Source organism: Micropterus salmoides, unplaced genomic scaffold (assembly GCF_014851395.1).
Source record: "Micropterus salmoides isolate LMB-PRFRI ecotype aquatic unplaced genomic scaffold, ASM1485139v1 Ms_hic_scaffold_2, whole genome shotgun sequence".
Classification (NCBI taxonomy): Eukaryota; Metazoa; Chordata; class Actinopteri; order Centrarchiformes; family Centrarchidae; genus Micropterus; species Micropterus salmoides.
In genome coordinates this window covers 3,542,223-3,566,181 of record NW_024041150.1, presented here as the reverse complement: position 1 = coordinate 3,566,181, position 23,959 = coordinate 3,542,223, and the positions used below count along the sequence as shown (strand labels likewise).

General features: G+C 40.0%; 1 protein-coding gene and 1 pseudogene across 2 annotated transcripts; both read left to right on the top strand.

The window, feature by feature from the left end:
- The first annotated feature begins 7,950 nt into the window (after positions 1-7,950).
- On the top strand, positions 7,951-13,647 carry LOC119913358 (G-protein coupled receptor 4-like). 2 transcript variants are annotated; one of them, XM_038732770.1, is made up of 4 exons: positions 7,951-8,067; positions 8,306-8,470; positions 11,860-11,987; positions 12,097-13,647. In XM_038732770.1, the coding sequence occupies exons 2-4, from the start codon at positions 8,321-8,323 to the stop codon at positions 12,596-12,598; spliced, it is 780 nt and encodes a 259-aa protein (XP_038588698.1). In that variant the 5' UTR covers positions 7,951-8,067; positions 8,306-8,320; the 3' UTR covers positions 12,599-13,647. The 2 variants fall into 2 exon arrangements, with proteins under 2 accessions (XP_038588698.1, XP_038588697.1); XM_038732769.1 differs by having other exon boundaries at positions 11,797-11,987.
- Positions 13,648-17,855: 4,208 nt separating this feature from the next.
- Positions 17,856-23,714, top strand: LOC119913356 (annotated as a pseudogene).
- The last annotated feature ends 245 nt before the right edge of the window (positions 23,715-23,959 follow it).

Here is a 23,959-nt window from a genome sequence, read left to right as displayed (position 1 = left end):
GGCAGTTTGAGCCTATATCATTCTCTCCATCTGAGGTGGTCCATCATCTGCGGCCCACGAATTGTCCCTCAGACAGCATTCCCTCTATTCTAATTAGGGAAGTCTTTGACCCATTGGACCATGCATTTTGTCATTGATAATTACCTGTCTTGTCTCTGGTTATGTTCTGTCCACCTTTAAACAAGCTGTTGTGCAGCCCTTGTTAAAAAAGGAAAATCTTGACCCCTGTTTCTAACTTCAGGCCCATCACCAAACAGTCTGTCTTATTTAAAATCCTGGAGAAAGTAGGTTGTACCCTGCAAACATTTTTAGTTAACCATAAAGTTTATAAAAAGTTCAGGGCTTCAAACCCTGTCACAGCACTTTTAAGAGTCTCTGCCGTCCTAGTGCTCTTAGACCTCACTGCTGCCTTCGATACTGACCACTCAGTCTTCTTGTCACGGTTGGAAAACAGTGTAGGAATTAAAAGGTACTGCACTTAGGTGGTTTCAATCCTACCTAACAGTCCACTGTGTTTGTTCCTCTGAGATGGCCCTATTTACCTGGTGTCCCTCAAGGTTCTGTTTTAGGCCCCATTTATGTTGCCCCCGGCCTCCATTTTTGAGAAGTATGAGGTCTCTTTCCACTGTTTTGCAGACGGTATTCAAATTTATTTGCCCCTGAATCTTAAAACAAAGGGCTCACAGCAGCCCCTGCTTGACTGTATGAAGGACATCAAAACGTGGATGAACCTAAACTTCCTCAACCTAAACGGAGACAAGACAGAGGTCATAGTGTTTGGACATCCTGAACTGCTTAATGTGGATTCTCTCTGCCCTTTACCTTCAAATAATCGCTCAACTGTGAGGAGTCTTGTTTAAATTTGATAAACAGATATCCGCCAGTGTTAGATCTTGCTTCTTCCAGTTGAGTACTATGGTCAAGGTAAAGACCTGTCTTCCTCATAAAGATTTAGAGAGGGTGATTAATGCCTTCATAACTTCCCGTCTTGACTATTTACTCCTTATGTGTGGGCTTAGACATCCAGTCCAACGCCTGCAGTTAGTCTAGAATGCTGCTGTCCGCCTCCGTACAGGAAAGAAAAAGAGGGACCACATCATACCTGTGTGGCGCTCCCTCCACTGGCTTCCTGTTCAGTACAGGATTGATTTTAAAATAGTACTTTTAAATTTTAACTTAATGCTTTGGCTCCACTTTACTCAACAGAGCTTCTTCATGTTCACACTTCAGAGTACAGAGATCCGCCAATCTCCTCCACCCAGAAGCAGAGTTACAACCAGAGTGATCGAGCCTTTAGCGTAGCTGCCCCTAAACAACCAGCCAGTCCATATCAGAATTAAAAACACAAATCTTTTATTCAACGTTTTTAATATCACCATATACTATATATATCTTGATGTACTTTTACTGTTTTATTGTTAACCTGTGAAGCACCTTGGTTGTCCATCCATCCATCGGGCTGGAGCCAATCCCAGCTGATCGGGCGAAAGGCAGGAGCCCTGGACAGGTCGTCAGTCCATACATAGACAAACAACCACTCACACCTAAGGGTCACCACATGTCTGTGGACAGTGGGAGGAAGCCAGAGCACCCAGAGAGAACCCATGCTGACACGGGGAGAACATGTAAACTCCACACAGAAAGGCCGGGGCAACCGGGGTTTGAACCTGCGACCTTCTTGCTGTGAGGCAACAGTGCTAACCACTGTAAAAAAAAAATGTAGAGAATTAATGCCATGTTGCGACACACTTTGTTAATAAATGGGTAACTTTAAACTTTGTTTCATCTTTTTTATAGTCTATATTATATTATTATTATTATTATTATTATTATATTATTATTATGTAACTCAACCATTGAGCTCATTGGAAATGACCTCATTGGTAAATTGGCAACAACAACCAGTTTTTAAATTTCAAATTTAATTTATTAGTGGATAGCCCCATGACATCTCCTTTTCAAGGGAGTCCAAAAACACAAATACATAATACGGAGGCAGAGACAGACATAACATAATTAGTACACAAAAACAGTTCGCTCACTTAAGATGCGTTTCGACCAAAGGAACTAGGAACCTTTGGAGGAACTCACTGTGTTTCCCCCAAAGGGACCAGGGTCTAAATTTAGTTCTAGGGTCCCTGCTGGGGGGGTTGTACTTTCCGAAAGGACCGGTACTTTGGGGGTGGGCCTTGCCTTGCAGTAAATTTCTGAATGGGCGAGTAGAGGCTACTGGCTTTAATATCGAGCAAGTCGGCTGTTTTTCCACGACTGCTCCTCTCTTTTCCATTGTTTGCCAACCAATTTACTGTCCTCAGAATGATTTGCACGCTTTCAATGCTAGACAGTTAGCTAACAGTAAGTCCTCCAATAAACTCAAGGCGTAACTTTTCTAGATTATTTAATGAAGTATCACATACTGTAAAACTGTAACAAAAGCACAAATGGTACACAGAAATTAGAATATAACCAATACACAAGTAAGACAACTGGAAGAAACAAAAAAATGCACACAGTCATTGTGCTAACCACTCCCAGCTATGCTAGCTATCAATGTTCTACTACCTAATATTTAGTTTTTCACAAAACATTGTCACTGTATTTATTGTGGTAAAGGCAAAAACGGTAATAAAATACTTACGGACAAATAGCGTCCAAGGCAACAATCCACGAATCAAAATAACAGCAGGAGAAGGCAACAGCACTCCACTGTTCACCTGGCTTCCTTGGCCTTGTGGAAATCCCCAACACATTCTCATCTCAATGCGTCATAACTGACATCGTGACGAAGCGTAAGGATTTTACGCTAAAGGTACCCTTCAGTGTCCGTATGAAACGCCCCCGTTTCCTACGTTGCAGCAACTCAAGGGAGGCTAACCCTACCTCACGGCCGATGTGCGCAGCTATATGGTTAGCCGGTCTGTACGGGACGCCCAAGAGCATCTCATGGAGACGCACCCGGTGTACCTTTAGTGTCAAAAATAACTACGCTTTGTCAGTCTTTCTCACATCGTTGGTATATGACGCCCGGAGGCCACCACTGCTCCTGACTAACCAGCAGGAGGCACTGCAACACCCTTATTTGCTGAACTCAATAGAGGACAGTGCAACCAATAAATCACAATCAACAGTCAAATAGCCACACAAGTCTCGCCGATGTCCGCCTGAGATCGTATGTCGGAGTTAAATGTATTGCTCTACAGCGAACAGCTGATGGAGTTACACTAAATACTGGGTCTGAAGTTGTTGTTGTTTTAAGTTTTCATCAATCAGGAAGTTTTTACAAAGTTGGTCTCCTCTCCAAAACAAGCAGAACAGCTGATTACCGCAGGTAATAAAGCTCATTAAACATCCCGTTCCTCAAACGCTCAGGCAGACAGTGATGTGAGTCCTGCAGCTGATCTGCTGCTCTTGTCGGATGAAAATGTTTTAATAACCTTCCAAACTGTTTTATTTTTTCTTTATTTGTGCTGCTTTCTCTGTGCTGGAGTTATTTTAAGAAATTGAAGTTTTATCCAGTGTGTTATTAAATTTGTAATGATCGTTATCGCATGTCTCTCCATTATACTCACACACAAAAAGCTGTTTTTTACTGATCAAGCAGAGCCTATAGTTTTTCATTATATTCCAATCAAATTTGATGTTTATTTACATTTTGCTCATGGATAGTGGTTACTAAATAATGTCCATCACTTTGTACGGTGTACAGGCCTACAGCCTACTTAAGCTGGTTAATTTGCCTAATTCCGCAGGTCTTTAGGACCATGGTGGAAACCCACACAACACCTTTTAGTTCCTTGAAAAGAGATCCGGGGACTTTTCTTTTGGTCAAAAGGCAGCATAAGCTGTTTGCACCCACACCCCAGACCGACAGCAATTGAAAAAGTTTGTATGCGTTTTGCTATTAGTATCACATTCAGTTAAAATACACAGGTCAATTTACTTAACCTCACTGCAAGAGAGCCAATAACAACATTTTAAATTCAATGCAATATAAGACCACATAAAAGGGAGGTCAAATCCACCAGAAGTAAATAATAATGTTCATCAATTGATAAACAACACATAGTCAAACAAAGTGGATACATTTGCCAGCATCAGTACCATAGACAGTGTATTAAGATGGTGAAATATAGACAACCTAAATCTGCGAAAATATGTGATAGAAATTGTTCCATTCACAGGTAGGCTAATGAAAAGCTTTACGTCCAGCGGCAAAGAAGATTCTTGGTACAGTGAAAACAAAATATTGCAGATCTCTAAGAGGATATGCAGAACTACAAGGGACCAAGAGTTCTTTCAGGTATGAAGGACTTTTTAAGGCACATTTAAAAAGCCTGATCAAAAGCTGAGGTGCTGCGCGAGTAGCAACATGCAGTAGCGGTCTTGTCTGTTTTGTTTTAAATGTCAAGAATGCAACCATCTGATTAAGCTTTACATCTGATGTATTGTTCATTACTCAAAAAGACTGAAATGGAACTACTGTTTCTTATTGTTATGGAGACCTCGTTTGCTGTGGTTCAGTGTTAGTTTGATCCTTGCTATTCGCACACCGGCAGTAGGCTGCTCACAAGGGTTTTTACTAGGGGCGTGACGAGACACCCACGACACGAGACAAGAAACGGGACTGGGTTCAAGAGATCGAGACGGGACGAGATTTTAACTCTGTATTTAAGAAATCTTTGATGCTGAATTATATGAATGTGTACTTCCCCAAAACTCTGCTGAGCATTAATGTTACTTTACCCCCCCATTGTCATTGTAGAATTCACATACATGCAAATGTGAAATGAACAGCTGAGTTTGATTTGCGACTACATAAGTACAAAGTAATTGTCACAGCAAAGTGGAAATGACACTTCATAACACAGAAAGAAGAAGTGTGTTCTGTGGTATTAAACAGGACATCTGCAAGCAGTCATGGTCTTTTTCTTCAGCGTAAGCCAATGGTTAAATTGACTGAAACAAAATGCAAACTAATTTAACTATAGCTCTCTCTAATCCAGTCACATTCAGCTTGGTGCATCAGTGTGTAGTACACACTTTTTCAAAAGGCAAATGAAAATAATAAATAATTTGTAATAATTGATGTAAAAGGTAACAATATCAGGATGCACCTTATCTCTGTGTGACAGGACGCTACATCACTAGCAATCCCTCACCCATCTGAACTGACTGCTGCGACGGTCCAAAAACTGTTTTGATGCAGGTTCAAAAAGTCCATCTTAAAGAAATTTGGGTGCCATATGCTGTAATCTTTCCCCCTGTTCATTCCTGCCATTAACAAATCCCTTCCAAATGCTTTTGCAGTAAGACTAGATTTTTCTTGTGCAATTTCACTAGAGAAAATACACTCGTTAAATATTTCTTATAACCATGAAGAGGAATACTTTCACTCACAGGGGTTATAAACTAAACATTTGTCACCGTGTGTTACCTTACACAATACCACTGAGATCTAATCTGTCTTTGAGTTTACAGTTTGTATGTTTTAGGGAAACAGTGGTGTGTAAGAGGGGTTTTAAAAAAAAGGTACTATGACAGAAGTTGTCTGTAATGAATGTTTGTCTGTAATAAATATTTGTTGACACTAGACTTGATTTAAAATCCTAGAATTGTTAAGTATCTGCACAGTGAAAATTAAGATGGGTGTTTTGATTATTATCAAGGCAGGTGCTGATTAGTTTTGTTAAGTTCAAGTGCGAATTTATTATTGTTTTATCAGGTTTAGTTATTTATATAGCATCTGTGAGTCTAACAATGTAAGAAATACAAGACAAGAGTAACTGTAAAGTGTATCAGTTAACAGTGCAGTCAAACAAACAAACTCATGTTGTTGAAAACAGACGCCCCCAGTACTGGGGGCAACGGTAACCCGCCGATGTTGTTGCTCCGAGTCTAAGCAGCGCCATCTTGATTATTGCACAATACCTGCGAGCTGCCTGCCTGCTCTCGACATTTCTGCAGAGAGGAAACATGCCGCTTGAGAACACACGGTGTTTTTCGCCATTTTGTGGTCGACTCGTTGGAGATGAAAGGTCTGCTCAAGCTGGATAGATTGATGCCCCCCCTCATCACTGTGGGATGTTCTGTTCTCAATCTACAGGCCTGTAAAGCATGGTAGTGCTTTTGGTGACAGGAAAGTTGATGAATGCTCATGGTTTTTATTAATATTTCAATGTTATGTTATTTGGAACTTGGTTGTATGGACTGAAAGTGTTCTAAAGATATCCCAATAAAAGATAAACATTTTAGGAGTAAACATTGCCAAAATATGGACATTCGCATGGTATGTTTTGAAAATGTTGTATGATAACTGTTGTATTTTAGTTTATTTTCATCAGATTTAAAGTTACAATTGCATTCTAGGTGTATTAGAAGATATTCAGTTGCATTATAAGCTTCGTTATGATGGTTTATTGCATTAAAATATAGCTTTTTTTTTTAACCGGGCGAGGATGAGAATATCAGATTTTTTCTTTATTGCATCCCCATGTAGTCTGTAATAGTAAATATTATAATATAAATAAATATTTTAATATACAATGGATTTATATTCCTTAGCTTCTGACTTATTATTATTATTATTATTATTATGAATCTAGGCCAAATGGTTGGAGTTATTCCTGACTCATTTTGGGTTTGTTATTTTAGGCGTTTTTTCCTGGAAAAAGGTGCCTGTTTTCCACAGGTTATAATAAAGAAGTCAGTCAGTAATTTGAACAATAAACGATCAGCCAGTGATAAATACATTGCGTTTCCTGTGACTGCTTCATAATAAAAACATTTGTTTCACACTATGGCTTCTTTGCTGCCCTTCTTGACACCAGGCCATCCTCAAAGTCTTCGCCTCACTGCGCCTCACAACCCGCAGCTGAATCAACTTTAGGAGACGGTCTTGGCGCTTGTTGGACTCTCTTGGACGCCCTGAGGCCTTCTTCAAAACAATTGAACCGCTCTCCTTGAAGGTCTTGATGATCCAATAAATGGTTTATTTAGGTGCAATCTTAGTAGCAGCAATATCTTTGCCTGTGAAGCCCTTTTTGTGCAAAGCGATGATGACACGTGTTTCTCTGCAGGTAACCATGGTTAACAGAGGAAGAAAAATGATTTCAAGCACCTTTTAAAGCTTCCACTCTGTTATTCTAGCTCAATCAGCATCACAGAGTGATCTCAAGCATGGTCCTCGTCAACACTCTCACCTGTGTTAACGAATCACTGACATGATGTCAGCGTTTTTTTTAGTGGCAGGGTTGCAATGCAGTGGAAATGTTTTTTGAGAGCAAGTAAATTTTTCTTGAAAGGAGGGAATTTGCAATTAATTGCAATTCATTCAATTTGTTCTTCACACTCATTCCTTAAATATGACACGGAAAATAAATAAGAAAAAGTATCTCAGCTTATTTGTAAGAATATGATTCAGTGTTTGATACATACTCAACTCATGGCCGAGTGGAGTGGATATTGCTGAAGTTCAGAGAAAACACGTTGGAAACCATTCAAGTACAGCTTCCATATCAAGCCTACAGGGAGTCTTTGATGCTCAAAGCAGCTCCTCTACAGTATTAGCTGAGGTGAAGGCAGACAGTCATGTCAGAACTAGAACAGAATAATGCAGCCACAAGCACTTAAACAGAATGTTTTTTAAAATTATATTAACCTTTATTTATTTAACCATATTATCTCACTGATATTTGAAATCTCTATTTCAAGAGAGACCTGACCAAAGCAGCAGCAGAGCAGAGTTACAGATACGAACAACAGACAACAACAACCAAAGGACATTCAACGCCTCCTAAGATACACAAATAAACAATAGAAGTTAAAGACCACTTAACACATAATGATTATCATGAGATTATTTCAAAACTCTGGCCCGCAGGAAGGACCTAAAGCATATTTGTGCCAGACTACTTTTTTCTTACTTCCTTTAGAAGAGGAGGTGCAGATTAACAGGAAACTGCATGTTATCGCTTACCATATTTTCTATAGACTGTTAAAAAGCGGAAGACAACACATCCGATGTTGGTGTAGGGAACTTATTCAGGTGGGATTACGCAGCCTTCAAAGGTACATTATGTGACTTATTAAATTTTTTTTACTTTTGTAGAGATGATGATGATATTTATATGAATATATAAAACTGAAAAGATGGCAGTGTTTTATTTGATATGACTGTGTGTAAACTATGGGTGAACTGTATTTGTGTGAACTTGCACCTCACAGCTTTAGTGATGGCACTGAACTGAATGATAGGTAGATATTAAAAACCTGCTCCCTTTTAATAACCTGATCTCTCGAACGACAGGTTTCACTCTGAAGAATGGAAGATTTCTACGCTAACAGCACCTCACAGAACAAAAGCTATAATTACAGCAACTTCATTGTCGATACCCAGTATGTGGTGACATGCATGATCATTGCTCTCGGTCTTCCTTCGACCCTCATGGCCATCTATGCACTTTTTTATATGGTATGTAAATTCTGATTATGATTTATTTATTTACTGTTATGTGTCTGTTAAGAATGATGATAATCTTAATTAATTATTAATACATTAGGATGCAACTTGTTTATCGTTAAAAAAAGGTGAGGTGATGTAATAATAAACAAGTCACAACAATCAGGAGGGAGCGAGAGTGAGTTTCAGACCTGGGCACTGACAGTAAACACATCAAAGACTAATATAATGATCTTTCAGAAACAATCCAGAAATCAGTTCAATACACAATTTTTATTTAGACACCACTAAATTAAAACATACAAAACACTTCACATACTTTAGCTTCAACATTACATACACATGAACCCTCAACGTGGCTGTGAAAGATCTGAGGGCGAAAGCAAGGAGAGCTTTCTATGCAATTTGAAGAAAAATTAAAATCTACATTTCCATTAAAATCTCTCTAAAACTCAGACACAGGCCGAGGTCTGATCAGCATCGGTTGGGTTGCCTGGATGAGGGTGTCTGTTGCAAGACCCGAAATACTCCAGGATACAACACTGATGAGTGTTTGCATTAAGAGATGTGTGATAAACAGGAGGAATAAAACAGATTTTCAGCCCGTGTTCATCAGCAGGGAATGTGTGTAGAGGGTCTCTGACATTCTCACACGTGTGACGAGTTAGAAGTGAGAACAGCTTGAAAGTGCAGCCAGTAATCTTCTGGGCCAACCTGCTCTCTCAGCTCCCTGGCAGATTCCTTACAATCCCCCCTGTCTCAAAAAAGCTCAGAACATACTAAAAGATTTATCACACGCCGGACACTCTCTGTTTGAACTGCTGACAGATGTTTCAGGACAATAAAAGGACCAGTGTGTAATATTTATCTATCTATTGATAGAAATGCAATATAATATCCATAACTGTGTTTTCATTGGTGTAAAAAAACAGCGCAGTTCTCAAACACAGACGGCTGGCTGGGTTGCTTTAATTGACAAAGTATAATGCAGAAATTCACCTCTTGATCTTTCATCGTTCGATAAAGCCCCACGGGGCCACAACCAAATTCAAACTGCGTAAAAACCACAGAAATATGTTGTCAAAATACAATTGCCACTACTCCGGCTAAATCCGTCCATTTTCACAATCTTTCCTGAGTATACAACCAGGCCAGCCATATATATGTATATATAATTATAACTACTATCATTATATCTCTAAAGTGATCATTCATAGTCTAACATCCCTCTCCGTGAGTAACATCTATATGTCAACATCAGATTTGCTGGGAATGTATTGAAGTAATAACACATTATATGAATAAAACACACTCTTATTAAAATTCGACAAATTTAATAACAATCTGGATAAAGTTCTTAAAAGAATTCCAGTGCAGAGAGAGGAACAAAGAAATAAACGCATAATATAAACGCAGCAGTTTGGCAGAATGGGCCACATGAAGTCTGGATTCTGCAGACAGAGAGAAACAAACATGAGCACATCCAGCTCTCAAAGGTTGTTCACCAGTCAGGAGCTGTGGAACAACAGGGCTAAAATTAACGCTACTATGTGGCTGTGTTTTAAAGTTTTAATGACCGGGTCTGTTTGTTTTAGAGAGGAGACGACCTCGGAGGTAATTCGGCTAGAACCCTGCCAGGGAAGTGGAGCGGCCCCAGAACAACTCTCATCAGCTGTTAGCTGTAAACACTAGCAGGACTAAAGTTACGGTACGGCTGTGTTAAAACTATAGCACAACGTCACTGCGCTGTAATAACGTTATGTTTTATTAAATGTCACATTATTAACAAAATAGATAATGTCAGTCCAGTGACTGTTACCTGACAACTGGCTTGCCTCATTCTCCGGCGCTGGCAGTAAGTCAGAAGACTCTGAGGAGGACCCATGTGATCCATCCTGCTCCACAGCAGCCGAGCTGTCACGTGACAAATGAACGACTCAAACCCAGAGACCCACAGTTGAGCGTCATGAACTATCAATTCAGTTTCCTGTAATGACAGAGCTCATGCAGCTACTGTGTGTTTAACGAGTGAACATAAGAGTCCAAGACTTTTCACGGATGCGTGAAAATGAACAAATTACTCTTTCAGACTACTCGTTCCTCTTGAGTCATATACAAGATTAGTACAAATGAACGGAACATTCTTTGAAAAACGCAACACTCGTAAATATAATTTCTCAACATATCTACCTAAAGAAACCTTATTTCTTGACTGGCTACTCTCTGCTGTCCCAGAAGAAACACCTTTTGGCCTATGTCAGCCACTGTAGCTGTCCTATGCTCTTTGAAATGGTAGGGGGCAGTGGTGGACTGGACAGTTGGTTGCAATTCGCAATCTCACCGCTAGATGCCACTAAGTCTTACAAACTGAACCTTTAAAACGCAAACAAATAGATAACAGTACTAAACACTGCTTGAATAATGCAATATTAAGGAATGAATTGTGAAGTGGACTGTCGTGTGTGTGTGTGTGTGAGATGTGTCTTTACTTTCCTTTTTATATATTTTTATAGCTAATTTAAGGGGATTTTTTAAATTTATATACCTGTTTGCACTTTACTGATGTTGCACTGATTAGATTGCATCCAGTTTTGTGTTACATGTACAATGACAATGAAGATTGTATTCTATTCTATTCTATTAAGATGGGACAAAACAATCATAAAATCACACCAAGCTCTGTAAGAACATCCTGCAGGTGAAGAGAAAAACACCAGAACTCGGCCGATACCCCCTCTTACTAAAATACATAAAAGATCAATTACATTTAACAATCACTTAAGTCAAGTAATCCCCAGACATACCATCACATAGCTGTACCTTCAGCCAGAAACGCCAACTCAAGCAGACCAAACCAAATTATCAACAAGAAAAAATAATAAAAATGTCCTAAACTAAGAAATAAGTTTGCTTCATACAGACTGCGTGAACACAGACCGGTCATGAAAAAGGGTCCCCACAGATAGAGCTGGCTACCAGAGGGGAGGGACTCTGCTCCCAACTTCTCATCTTATGTTCTAAATTCAAAACTTTACGAGAAAACCATTTGAAAATTTAAAAATTGTGTGACCTCAGTAAATCCAATGACAACATAATGAACCTCTGTTAACATGCCCCCCCCCACGTCACCTGATATGGAGAGGGCCGAGGAAAGGACCGGCAGCTTGTGAGTGCCAGTGCGCAAAAAATAAGGTGCCAGCCCACTTCAAGCACTGTTTCTAACAGTCAAAGGAGAGTTAATGGCTCTGACTGCAGCATAAGATGACAGATTTTGGAGGAGGTGGACTTCACAACATTTTTACAACAGCTTGTTTGCTTTTGCCAATGTTTTCCTGCAGGTGAGAAGTGATCATGTTGCTCCGATCTACCTCATCAACCTTTTCATTTCTGACCTGCTTCAGCTCTGCTACATGATCGTTGAGGTGGCAGAACGTTGGGATTCGAAGATATATGAAATCTTTTATGTATTTGTCTATCACTTCGGCATGATGGCCAGTGTTGGGTTCATGGTCTGCATCTCCCTGGAAAGGTATCTATCTGTCTATCCAGTATGTGTGGAGCTCCTTCTGTGTCTGAACATTATATTAGTTTATAACTCTGAAGCTCCTCAAAGACTTTGTGTCCATCTTGTATTACAGGTATTTGGTCATCGTCCACCCGCTGTGGTACCGCTACAGACGAACCATCAAGACCTCTGTGGAGGTCTGTGTCGTGGTCTGGGTCCTTCCTCTTATCTGTGTTATCCCTTACTATTTCTGGGATAAGTATGTGGTCACAGACATAATCTTGGCTGTCTTCCTTCTACTTCCCTTTCCACTGTTAATCTTCTTCTTAGTTGGGACCCTCAGAGCCCTGTCTGCTTCCATTGCGCTGCCCTCCAAAGAAAAACGACGAATAGTTGGAATTTTGGTTCTGGTGCTGCTTATTTACATGGTGCTGTTCCTGCCCAACATCATTTGGTTTCTAGGATCACGCTTTAACGAAACACTCAACACCCTGTCATTTACGTTTGCTAAACTGAGTCCTCTTGCAGACTTAGTCCTGTATGTCTTCATGAGGAAAGGAGCCATTGACAAGTTTTTGGCCTCTGTGTGTTGTTGCAGAATGGACAGCAATGAAATCAGCATTTCATCAGTATGAATGATGACAACATTTCCACAGTCAGCTTCATGTAGGCAGAGAAAGAGGGAGAGAGAGAAGGGGGGGAGAAGAAATGTAGGTGAATAGAAAGTGTAGACAGAGACTAGACAGATATAGGACCTTGATCTTTTTTGGTCACTCATGAAGATTTTAATGTAGTTGTTTACTTTTTTCGTTGTAACAAATGTTTCTCTTCCCAAAAATGTATTTATTAAAAAGTATTGTTATTTTTTGTACAAATAGAAAACACAAATGAATTTAATTTGTTAACTTAGGTTTGGGAGCGGGTCCACGCCTCAACCACACCTCCAATCACCTGTCAAGGCTACATATACAGCTCCGCTCAGCCTGCCCCGCTTGTTTCGGATCGCTCGACACAAGACAGACAATGATCCACACTCAACAGCACACGCTTAACAGTACACTTGTTTCAGATCGCTCGACCCACCATTCCTTTCCCTTCATCCATTCATCCCTATACACATCCACTCATCCTCCTTTTCCTCTATCCCCCATCCCTGCTCCTCTCATCCCTTCATCCCTCATCCCATCATCCCCCATCCCCGCATTCCCTCATCCCTTCATCCCCTCTTGCGTCCCCCACTCATCCCTTCCTATTTAATCAGGGCACAGCTCTCTCATGTCTCATCTAGGTACCGTCTGGGGGGTCTTGAAATCTCAGGCAAAAACACTTCAGAGACGAAACCCCCACACTGAGTCTCTCTGCCTGGTCTTCTGTCCACCATCTCAGACCAGCCTATCAGACGACATCCTTCTTCCACCATCACCCTTGCCTTCTATCTGCACTAATCCGTCCACCATAATCCCTGCATTCCATATTTGCATGTTTCTCTAAATCACCATTGTTGTGGTGTGGTCCTTGCTAGTGAACTACATATTGTTTGTTTATCTTTATTTAAAACTAGTTTGGCCAACACTGGTGTTTTACCGGTAGGCATGCTATTTTTATGCCACATCATACCACATTACATGTCAGTTTATATCAAAATTGTACATTTTATTCAATCCAATAAAAATCTGTTTCTAGACAAAACTGTGAATGTTTGTCTTTGACCAACTCAGTGAATTATGCGTGAAAAGTCTTGGACTCTTATGTTTTCTCGTCACACGGTAGCTGCATGAGCTCCACCAGCGCCGGAAAATGAGGCAAGCCAGTTGTCAGGTCACTGGACTGACATTAAATAGATATTTTGTTAATAATGTGACATTTAATAAAACATAACGTTATTACAGCGCAGTGATGTTGTGCTATAGTTTTAACACAGCCGTACCGTAACTTTAGTCCTGCTAGTGTTTACAGCTAACAGCTGATGAGAGTTGTTCTGGGTCCGCTCCATTTCAGTGCCCTGACAGGGTTCTACTGGGAGCCGAATGACCTCAGGGGTCGTCTCCTCTCCAAAACAAACAGACCCGGTCATTAAAACATTAAAACACAGCCACATAGCAGCGTTAACGTTAGCCCTGTGGTGTGTTTACAGCTGAGTCCGGGTCCACCTGGGAACGTAACGTAACTTTTCCTTTTTATTTACCGACAGAGCCGTGCTGTTGTTTCACAGCTCTTGGCAGTGTTTGAGAGCGATGTGCTCATGTTTATTTCTCTCTGTCAGCAGAATCCGGAGCAGATGTGGCCCATTCTGCATCCAGAACTGCCAAACTGCTGCGTTTATATCACATGTTCATTTCTTTGTTCCTCTCAAATTCAAAATTACTTTATTGGCATGAATGGGAACAACAATATTGCTGGAATTCTTTTAAGAATTTAGGGCCTTTATCCAGATTATTATTAAATTGGTCAAATTTTAATTTAATTCTTCAGTACATGCACACCAGCACACTTACCCAATTGGGTTTACTTCATGTCTATGAATTAGTGCATTTCTGCTTTTCTGCTTTTAGTCAGCATTACAGGGATGATTCATGAAATTTGTTAACAGTGTTCAAAGTTTGGATATAACAGATACCGAAGTGGGGGTAAAAATAAGATTCAAGTCAAAATGACCATCTCCTTAGTATCTGAATGGTCCAACTGGTTTGTGTCGAATCACTATCAGTATCACCACTAAACATTTGTGATTCAGTGCACATTAAGGCAACATTTTGAGACAAATAGTGCACATGTAGCATTACATGGCTGCAATCAGGTTCCAGTATCTGAAAAAAACATGGTAATGTAACATGTAGGCTGCCTTTAAGTCACATCATTGGGAATATAACAATTTCTATTAGAGGGCACATAAAAAAAACAACTTCTAATTCTTACAAGCATCAGCTGTCATTAAAAGTGCTGAGGCAAAACAATGACATTTGAGTAATAAATTAGGTTTATTTATATAGTGTAACAATGTCAGAAATACAACACAAGAACAACTGGTGCATCTGTTCACATTGAAGTCAAACAAACAATCAATGAACGATCACTATCAGCTCTAACCCCAGTGAGAAAAACATGCGTTTCCTGTGACTGTTTTTAAAAAGAAGCTGCTTACTGTGGTGAAGAAAATGACAAAATCCAGGACATTTATTCATTTTGTCTCTTGAGATGTAAGGGACTTACAACAGCACCATAGTTTTCTTTCCTCCACTACATTCATTTAGCACGCTATGTCATTAGGAAGCTCCTGCACGTCATTAACCCCCACATAACTGCTGCATGTACTGTTTGGCTGCAGAGGACTACAGAGAAGGACTACAGATACATATACATGTACAACAAATGCAGGTAGTGTTTGATACTCAAATCAGCTCCTCTACACTTCTAGCTGAGGTGAAGGCAGGCAGTCATGTCTACTAAAGTAAATGCATGTGAGAGCTGTCAGCAGTGACTGCTACCAATGCTGCTGCTGAGTACTGCTCCCTCAGCCTTTTTTAAAATCCTAGAGCACTACCTACAGGTAAAAGAATCTTGTGCCACAGACTAGTACAGTTAAAATACGCACTGCAGAAGCCGCAGCTCTCCCGATGCTGCTCTGAACTGACGCTGCACAAAGTACTTAAAAGTCACTTTCTGTGTCCCCTATGTGGTGTAAAAGAGCTCCCAGTAACTTATGTCGCAGTACATCAAGTGTGGAACACACTGAGAAAATGTTATTTAAATTGCATGGTGAGTGTCACACAGGGCTTACGTCCTGTTGCCAGTTGGTTGCGCTATGACTATACCTGAATTGTGGCATGTAGATGTGTTGAGGGCTGGTCCATTCTCAGTCACATAAAGTTTGGTACTTATTTGAGAATGTGCAATGAAGTTGTGTACAGTGAAGATACAACAACTTCCTGTGTCTTGGCAAAGCGTGGAACTTTGCTAACTGAAAACTCACAAGCTTCACAACGTAGCATCATCACTGGGTTGAGGCTTTTCTGGGACAGTTTTCAAGTTCATATTGGCAACATACCACAGCGTTACGCATGGCGCAATGACTTGGGTGAATGTTGGCATATGGATGTGTTCAAGGTGGGATATGTTATCATCAAATTTGGAACAGGTGTGAGCATGTACACTTAAGTTATAACAACTTCGATATTCCACTCCACGCCACGGGCCTCCACGGTCGACCATAACTCACCAAGTACAACGTGTAATCATCAATGGGATAAGACTACACAGCAAAAATTTTAAGTCGCTTGGACTAATACTCTAGGAGGAGTTCATTAAAGTAAGTAGTGTGTAAATCGCCAAATATGACAATTAAATCCAAAATGGCCGACGTCCTGTTGGTTGTTGACCTGCCTGAAATGCCTCCAAAGCATAAACAGAGGGCGCTCAATGACCAAACATTCCTGGCACACCACTGTTTAGCTTGTAAATATATTTTATTTGAGGTCCAGTCCACTGCTGTTGAATAAAATACATAAAGCTGCACATGCTCAAATCAGTAACAAGGTGGGCCGCCAGCAATAATATCTGGCCGGTGGCCACATTGCTTTGTTAGCAGAAAAATTAAAAATAAATAAATTGATAGCGGCAGGTGCTGAAACAGATCTCACTTAATCACTCCCTCTTAAGTTAATGTGCCTACAAAATAAAAGCACACGTTTTTTTGCAGCAATGCTTTATGTCGAGTTTATTGAGAGCTTTTACTTTGAAAAGTTCTGAAGAGTCACTGGCTTGCTTGACACACCTCTGAAAAATTGTGATTGGATTCCCCTGAATTTACTCGTGGAAATGAAAATAAGCGTTCCATAGGTTTGTGAATGTGGCTCAAACGCTGGGACGCGCACACACGGCAGCACATGCGTTACTCTGAGCATGTGCAAAAGTGTCCTTGTAATCAATTTGTTAAACAAGGGAGAAAAAAAAAGTCCGCCGGATGCTGGGATCGATCATACTACTCTCCAAACAGGCGTCCCGCACTCTGTCGACTGAGTTAAACGAGTACATGTATAAGCAAGGGATTGAAATAATTTGACTTTGTTCTGCGCTGCCATGTAACAGCTTGAAAAATATGTGGCCCGATGCCAGACTTATTTGGCGACCTCTGCTCCAAGTCATCACATGACACACTGATGAAGTCTCTAAAAAGCTGTAAAACCCTTTACTTTGGAAGAACATAGCTCCTAAACTAACCACTTTTTTTTAGCAAACACCAAAAAACTTTGCTAAAACCATTCCAACGCTGCATGCTCCAGGATGGAGGCCTAGGCTCTCCCTGTCTCCAGATACTACCTCAGCTGTTCATAAAACCTTTGTGCAATTTTTAGCCCTGTAATGGCACAAGATTGTAGAGCCAGAAGAAATAATCTCTACGCTGTATCACATCCATGAAGCTGAAATGCTCCTGTCCACCATCACTTTTGATCCAGCAGAAACAGTCACAAGCTGTACCTTTAATGTCACAGCTTCCTGTCCAGCTGTGGAGGCTGCCTCTCCTCCAGACTCTGGAAAGATTAACATCTTTTCTGCAACTTGCAAAAATGGAGTCTGTAGCTGCACATATGCCAGAGAATTTAGCTCTTAAAGTTGAGTAGGTTGGAAGAAAGTTGAGCTTCTGCTCCCATTGAAACCCATTCATTTTAAAATGCATAACAAATATTAATATATAATCAACCATTACAGATGTCCGCAATAAAAGTAATAGCACCCATCTCCTGAACAGGATGTACATTTAGAAATTTCTAGGACAAACGGTGCAGGAGAAAATAGCAGCTTTCACACTAATAATGTTTATCAGATATTATTTCAAAACTCTGGCCAACAGGAAGGACCTAATGCATATCTTTTCCTGTTTCACTTCCTTAAAAGAGAAAATGCAGATTACTGCACGTTATCACTTACCATATTTACCATAGACTGTTTGGATGGAGAGGACAGCACATCAGACATTGAACTCATTCAGGTGTGGTCTCGCAGCTTTCAAAGGTAAATTTCACTTTTTAAACTTTTGCAGAGGTGATAAGAACGGAAAACAGTCGTCAGGATGCATAGAAAAGACAGCAGTGTTTTATTTGATATGACTGTAGGAAGTGTTATAGTCAAGACTGTCCAAACCGAGACCAAGTCAAGACAGAGTTTATCGAGACCGAGACAAGACCAAGGCTTTTAGGGGCTGAGACCAAGTCGAGACCAAGACCGAGGGAGACCAAGACCACATTACATGACACACAATAAAATGTGGAACGACAAATTGATCTGAAATATCTACACTCCCATTAAAACACCCACATATAAACACTAAGAGCTGAAATCAACGTAAGCATCTTTATTCAACACTCCTTTTCCATGCTTACCATCGCTTTTGTGGGGTGAAAGTCGTTAATGGGAAAAACACATTTTTAATTAGGGTTATTGGTTGCATTTGAAGCAATACGTTTTACATCCAATCAAAGTTAGGATGTTAACAAACAAATCAGACAATGCAAAAGAAATGTATTGATGTTCACAAAGTTATGGTCTTGACTGGCCTTGAAATAAAATCCCAAGTCTTCAATGTCTGAGACCGAGACAAGACCTTGCACCTCACAGCTCAACTGTCACTGAACAATGTTAGACATTAAAAAACCTTCTCACTTTAAATAACCTGATCTCTCAACAGGTTTCACTCTGAAGAATGGAAGATTTCTACATTAACAGCACCTCACAGAACCAAAGCTCTGATTACAGCAACATCACCTTTGACTACAATGTTGACAACAGCACCTCCTACTACGATGAAAAAGCTAAATCCATCATGTTTGTGGTGACATGCTTAATCATTAGTATCGGACTTCCTTTGACCCTTGTGGCCATCTATGCTCTTTATTCTATGGTATGTACATAATGACTCTGAATATGATTTCTTCATTTATGATCTATATCGTGGTTGTAAAGATGATGATAATCTTGAGCACAATTATTAGCACAGTACATTAAAAAAAGATTTGAATTTATATAATAATACACAACACACAGCAATCAGGAGAGAAAGAGAGAGAGAGACAGAAAGACAGAGACTTAAAATAACTTAAAATAACTGCGTTACCTCGGTAAATCCAGTGAATATATTTTTAATATCTGTTAACATCTCTATGATGAGCCTATGAAATCCATTTTTATTTTTGCCAAATTCCATGTTTTAATGTTTTTACGATTTTAGCACATTTTGTCATCAGAAAGAGTATGTAATCATATCAATAAGAAAATATTTGAAATTGAATCAATATCAATGAATTTGGTGTGTTACGCAAATATGCATAATGAAATATATATTTAATATTTGTGCAATTATTTATGGGGTCAGTTCATAATGAAGGTAACAGTAGGACATTAAAATACAAACAAGTCCTCCAACCTAAACAACAAAATGGTTTATCCATGCCTCCCAAAAACACACAAATGAGCTTTTTCCAGTACCACAGGCGACTGGACTACTTAGGGTGTACTCACTTTTATTTAGACATTAATGGCTCATTAATGGTGATGTGTTATTCTGAGGGGACAGCAAATTTACACTGTTATACAAGCTATGCACTCACTACTTTACTTTGTAGCAAAGTCTCATTTCTTCAGTGTTGTCACATGAAAAAATATAATCAAATATTTAAAAAAATGTGAGGGGTATAATAAATTTTGTGAGATACTGTGAGTCAGGTGACCTAAGCCACATGACATTATACATGTGGTTAAGGGTGTGAAATGATTACAGTTTGGTTAGGTTTAGGAAAACGTCATGGTTTGGGTTAAAGGTCCAGTGTGGAATATTTAGGAAGATCAATTGACAGAATTGCAATAAAATATACTTAACTATGTTTTCAGTGGTGTATAAAGACCTTACATAATGAACTGTTGCGTTTTTTTTAACCAAACTGCAGAAGGATGCATTACAAGTTGACTTTGACCACTGCAGCTTGTCAGCATCTTAGAAAGTCTTTACGAAGTCTTTAAACTCACTTGCTGGAACGGTGCCGGTATGTTTTGCTCTTTTGCTGCTTGATGCCTTGTCTGTGAATCACCATTGCTAATTCCATACCAACATGCGTGTTCCGGGTTGAAATCCTAGGCCCTCCCTGTCTCCAGATACTACCTCAAACTGTTCATAAAACCTTTGTGCAATTTTTAGCCCTGTACTGGCCCAGTTGTTCTTTCTGTTCCCCAGCCACCCGTCTACAATACATCGCTGTGCTCACCTCTCCAGATGCCTCACCTGCGCCCCTCTAGCCCTTAAGATTGTAGAGCTAGAAGAAAAAAGAATCTCTATGCTGTACCACATCCACAAAGCCAAACAACTCCTGGATACCATCTCTATTAACCTCTTGAAACAGACACCTATTTCTAGAAAAAATGCCTAAAATAACCAACCCAAAATGAATCAGGAATAACTCCTCAATCATTCGGCCTAGATGCATAATTATCTCCTTTGATGGGTCAGAAGCTCTAAATAAACCTATTTATTTTGCTATTATAGAATAAATGGAGATGCAATAAAGGAAAATATGATATTTTCATTCTCGCCTGGTAGAAAATCCATATTTTAATAGCAAAATCACCATCAAAACCATCATCCTGTAGATTAATATTCAACTGATTATCTTCTAATACTCCTGGAATACAACTGTAACTGTAAATGTGATGAAAAGAAACTGTTATACAACAGTTATTATACAATTCTTCATAAATATACCAGGCAAATGTCCATGTTTTGGCCATATTTATGTTCACTTGTGAGTTTTCTTCAAAACAATATTCCTGTCCACACAACCACGTTCCAAATAACACAGAGCTTCTAAAACATTGAAATATTGATAAAAACAGTGACTATTCATCAACATTCCTATGACGAAAAACACACCCATGTTTATAGTCCCTGAAGTGGAGAACAGTACTTTCTCTTTGTATTGAGCAGAAAAATTGTTTGATATATTGGATGTCTGTGTAGCTACTATGGGTTTGTTATTAGATGATAAAGACCGCCTGTTCCAAAGCAACACTTCTTCTCTCCTGCGGATTCTGGGAGTAGTATATAGGTGACCGCCAGCTATGTAGCTATGTTATTCTTGACAGCCCCCCGAAGCCAATTACCCTTACCCTAACCACCAGAGGATGTGTGCCTAAACCAAAGTTATTGACCGGTTAAGCCTACAGCTGCGCACATAGGCCTCACGGGCCGACTTGCTAGCAGACGTTACGACCACCAATCCACTAGATGGCGCTGTCTCAAAAGAACTACGGTCCTAGAACTGTGGTCCCATGATTGCGGGGGTCCTGAAACTGCAGACTCCAGTACTGCAGATATAAAATATTGTAATCTGGTGAGAAATGAACCTAACGGCTCAGGGATACACAACTGATCAGAGCTGGGTGTAGGATGAGATGAGCGATATCTGGATGGCAATAACTGCAGCCATGTACAGTAATTACGGAGCTTATGTTGTGATAAAAGCTAATTTAACTCTTGGTGTTTGATGTGTGTTTGGTATGGATGTAAATGGTTGGTTTGACGTTCTAGCTGAGCCTCCTAGCTTCACGGAGGTGTGCAGCATGCATATGGTGACAAAATACTAGTATTGGACATGGATTTCTCTTTTGCATTTCGCGCAAAAATCGATTTTATTATTGTGTGTTTTTATTATTGTGTAACTTTGTTCAGCACTTTATAAATAAAATTGACTTTACTTTACTACGCTGAATACGTATGAAAAAGAAGTAGCAGTAGTCATCGTCTGGTTTCTTAGAAAACCATACATCCCATCTCTCTCTCTCTCTCTCTCTCTCTCTCTCTCTCTCTCTCTCTCTCTCTCTCTCTCTCTCTCTCTCTCTATCTATATTGTAAGTCGTTTTTGGATAGAAGAGTCATGTAAATGTTATACAGACTTTGTGGCTATTTATAATACGTCACCCGACTTTGTCACCTTTGGGCGGCACGGTGGTGCAGGGGTTAGCGCTATCGCCTCACAGCAAGAAGGTTGTCCCGGCCTTTCTGTGTGGAGCAGGTTCTCTCCCTGTCTGTGTGAATTTTCTCTAGGTGCTCCGGTTTCCCCCACCATCAAAAACATGTTAGGTAGGTTCTCCAGTCAGTGCCGTGTGACCTGGCATGGCACCTGGAGTTCGTCACCGGGCGCTGTACAGTGGCTGCCCACTGCTCCCTTCAGGGATGGGTTAAATGCAGAGCATGAATTTTGCTACATGTATGTGACAATAAAATACGTCATTCTTCACCTTCTTCTTTACTAATATTGTACGGCCACTAAAAGGTTGCAGCTACAAACAAATGTAGATATGGGTCGTAATAAAGTGCTGAACAAATTACTTATAAAGGTGTTTTTCTGGTGAGGACTCTTTCTATATTATTATTTAATAGGGGACAGTTCTCAATGAATGCATTTATACAATACACGTACTGAAAATTGTCCTGTTAAGTAGGTTATCATTTGACTACTGACACATTTTCCCCCATGGATCTTCTGCAGGAAGCACCATATTATGCTGGTCAAACACAGAGTAACAAGTGGGTCAGAAGGAGTCTACTTTCACATCGGTAGCACTCCTGCTTGTTTTCAAAGTTTCACCAGAAACTTACATAGCTGTATACATTTTTGTATCCAACTTTGAAATGGAATATCTGACTCTGTTCACACAGCCACAGAGTCTACAACAAGATTGTGTCTTGCATCTGCTGGTTGTGCTGTCCTGCTGCAGAAGCTGCAGGACATCTGGCCCTTAGTCTTGTTACTGCAGTGATTGGCCAGTGTGTCACATCTGAGATTTCTGACAGCACAAAGGAGAGTTTGATGAAAAATGCATAAATGCTCTGACTGCAGCTTGAGGGGGACTTCATAACATGTTTACAACTGCTTGTTTACTTTTACCAATGTTTTCCTGCAGGTGAGAAGGGATCACGTTGCTCCGATCTACGTCATCAACCTTCTAATTTCTGACCTCCTTCAGCTCTGCTACATGATCTTTGAGGTGGCAAACATTAAGGATGGGAATGTACGTAAAATCTTCTCTTTTATTTACTACTCCGGTCTGATTGCCAGTGTTGGGTTCATGGTCTGCGTCGCCCTGGAAAGGTATCTATCTGTCTATCCAGTATGTTTGGAGCTCCTAATGTGTCTGAACATTATATTAGTTTATAACTCTAAAGCTCCTCAAAGACTTTGTGTCCATCTTGTATTACAGGTATTTGGTCATCGTCCACCCGCTGTGGTCGCTTCAGACGAACCATCAAGACCTCTGTGGTGGTCTGTGTCCTGGTTTGGGCCCTTCCTCTTGTCTTTTTCATTAGTATATTTCTTGAGACTTATGTGGAATCCAACCAAGTCTTCATCATCATCATCCTCCTTCCCTTCCCACTGTTAATATTCTTCCTGGTTGGGACCTTCAGAGCCCTGTCTGCTTCCATCTCGGTCCCCTCTGATGAAAAACGACGAATGTGGAGTTTTGTTGCTGGTACTGCTTATTTACACACTGCTGTACCTGCCCACCATCATTATGATCCTGGTAGACCACTCGAACGATACCCTCTTCTACCTGTCTTTCATGTTAATTAAGTTGAGTCCTCTTGCAGACTTAGTCCTGTATGTCTTCATGAGGAGGGGGACCATAGACAAGCTTTTGGCCTCTGTGTGTTGTTGCAGAATGGACAGCAATGAAATCAGCAGTTCATCAGTATGAATGATGACAAAATTTCCACAGTAGCTTCATGTAGGCAGAGAAAGAGGGAGAGAGAGAAAGGGGAGGAAACAGGAGGAGAAATGGAGGAGACGAGACAGAAATGGGACTTGCTAATCTTTTTAATTTAGTTGTTTACTTTTTGTTCATTGTTAATAATGTATGTCTACTCAAAATATTGTTTTTTTTTTGTACAAAAAGGAAACTACTTATTTTGTTTATCTTTACTTAAAACTGAAAAACCTCCACTCTTCCAATCC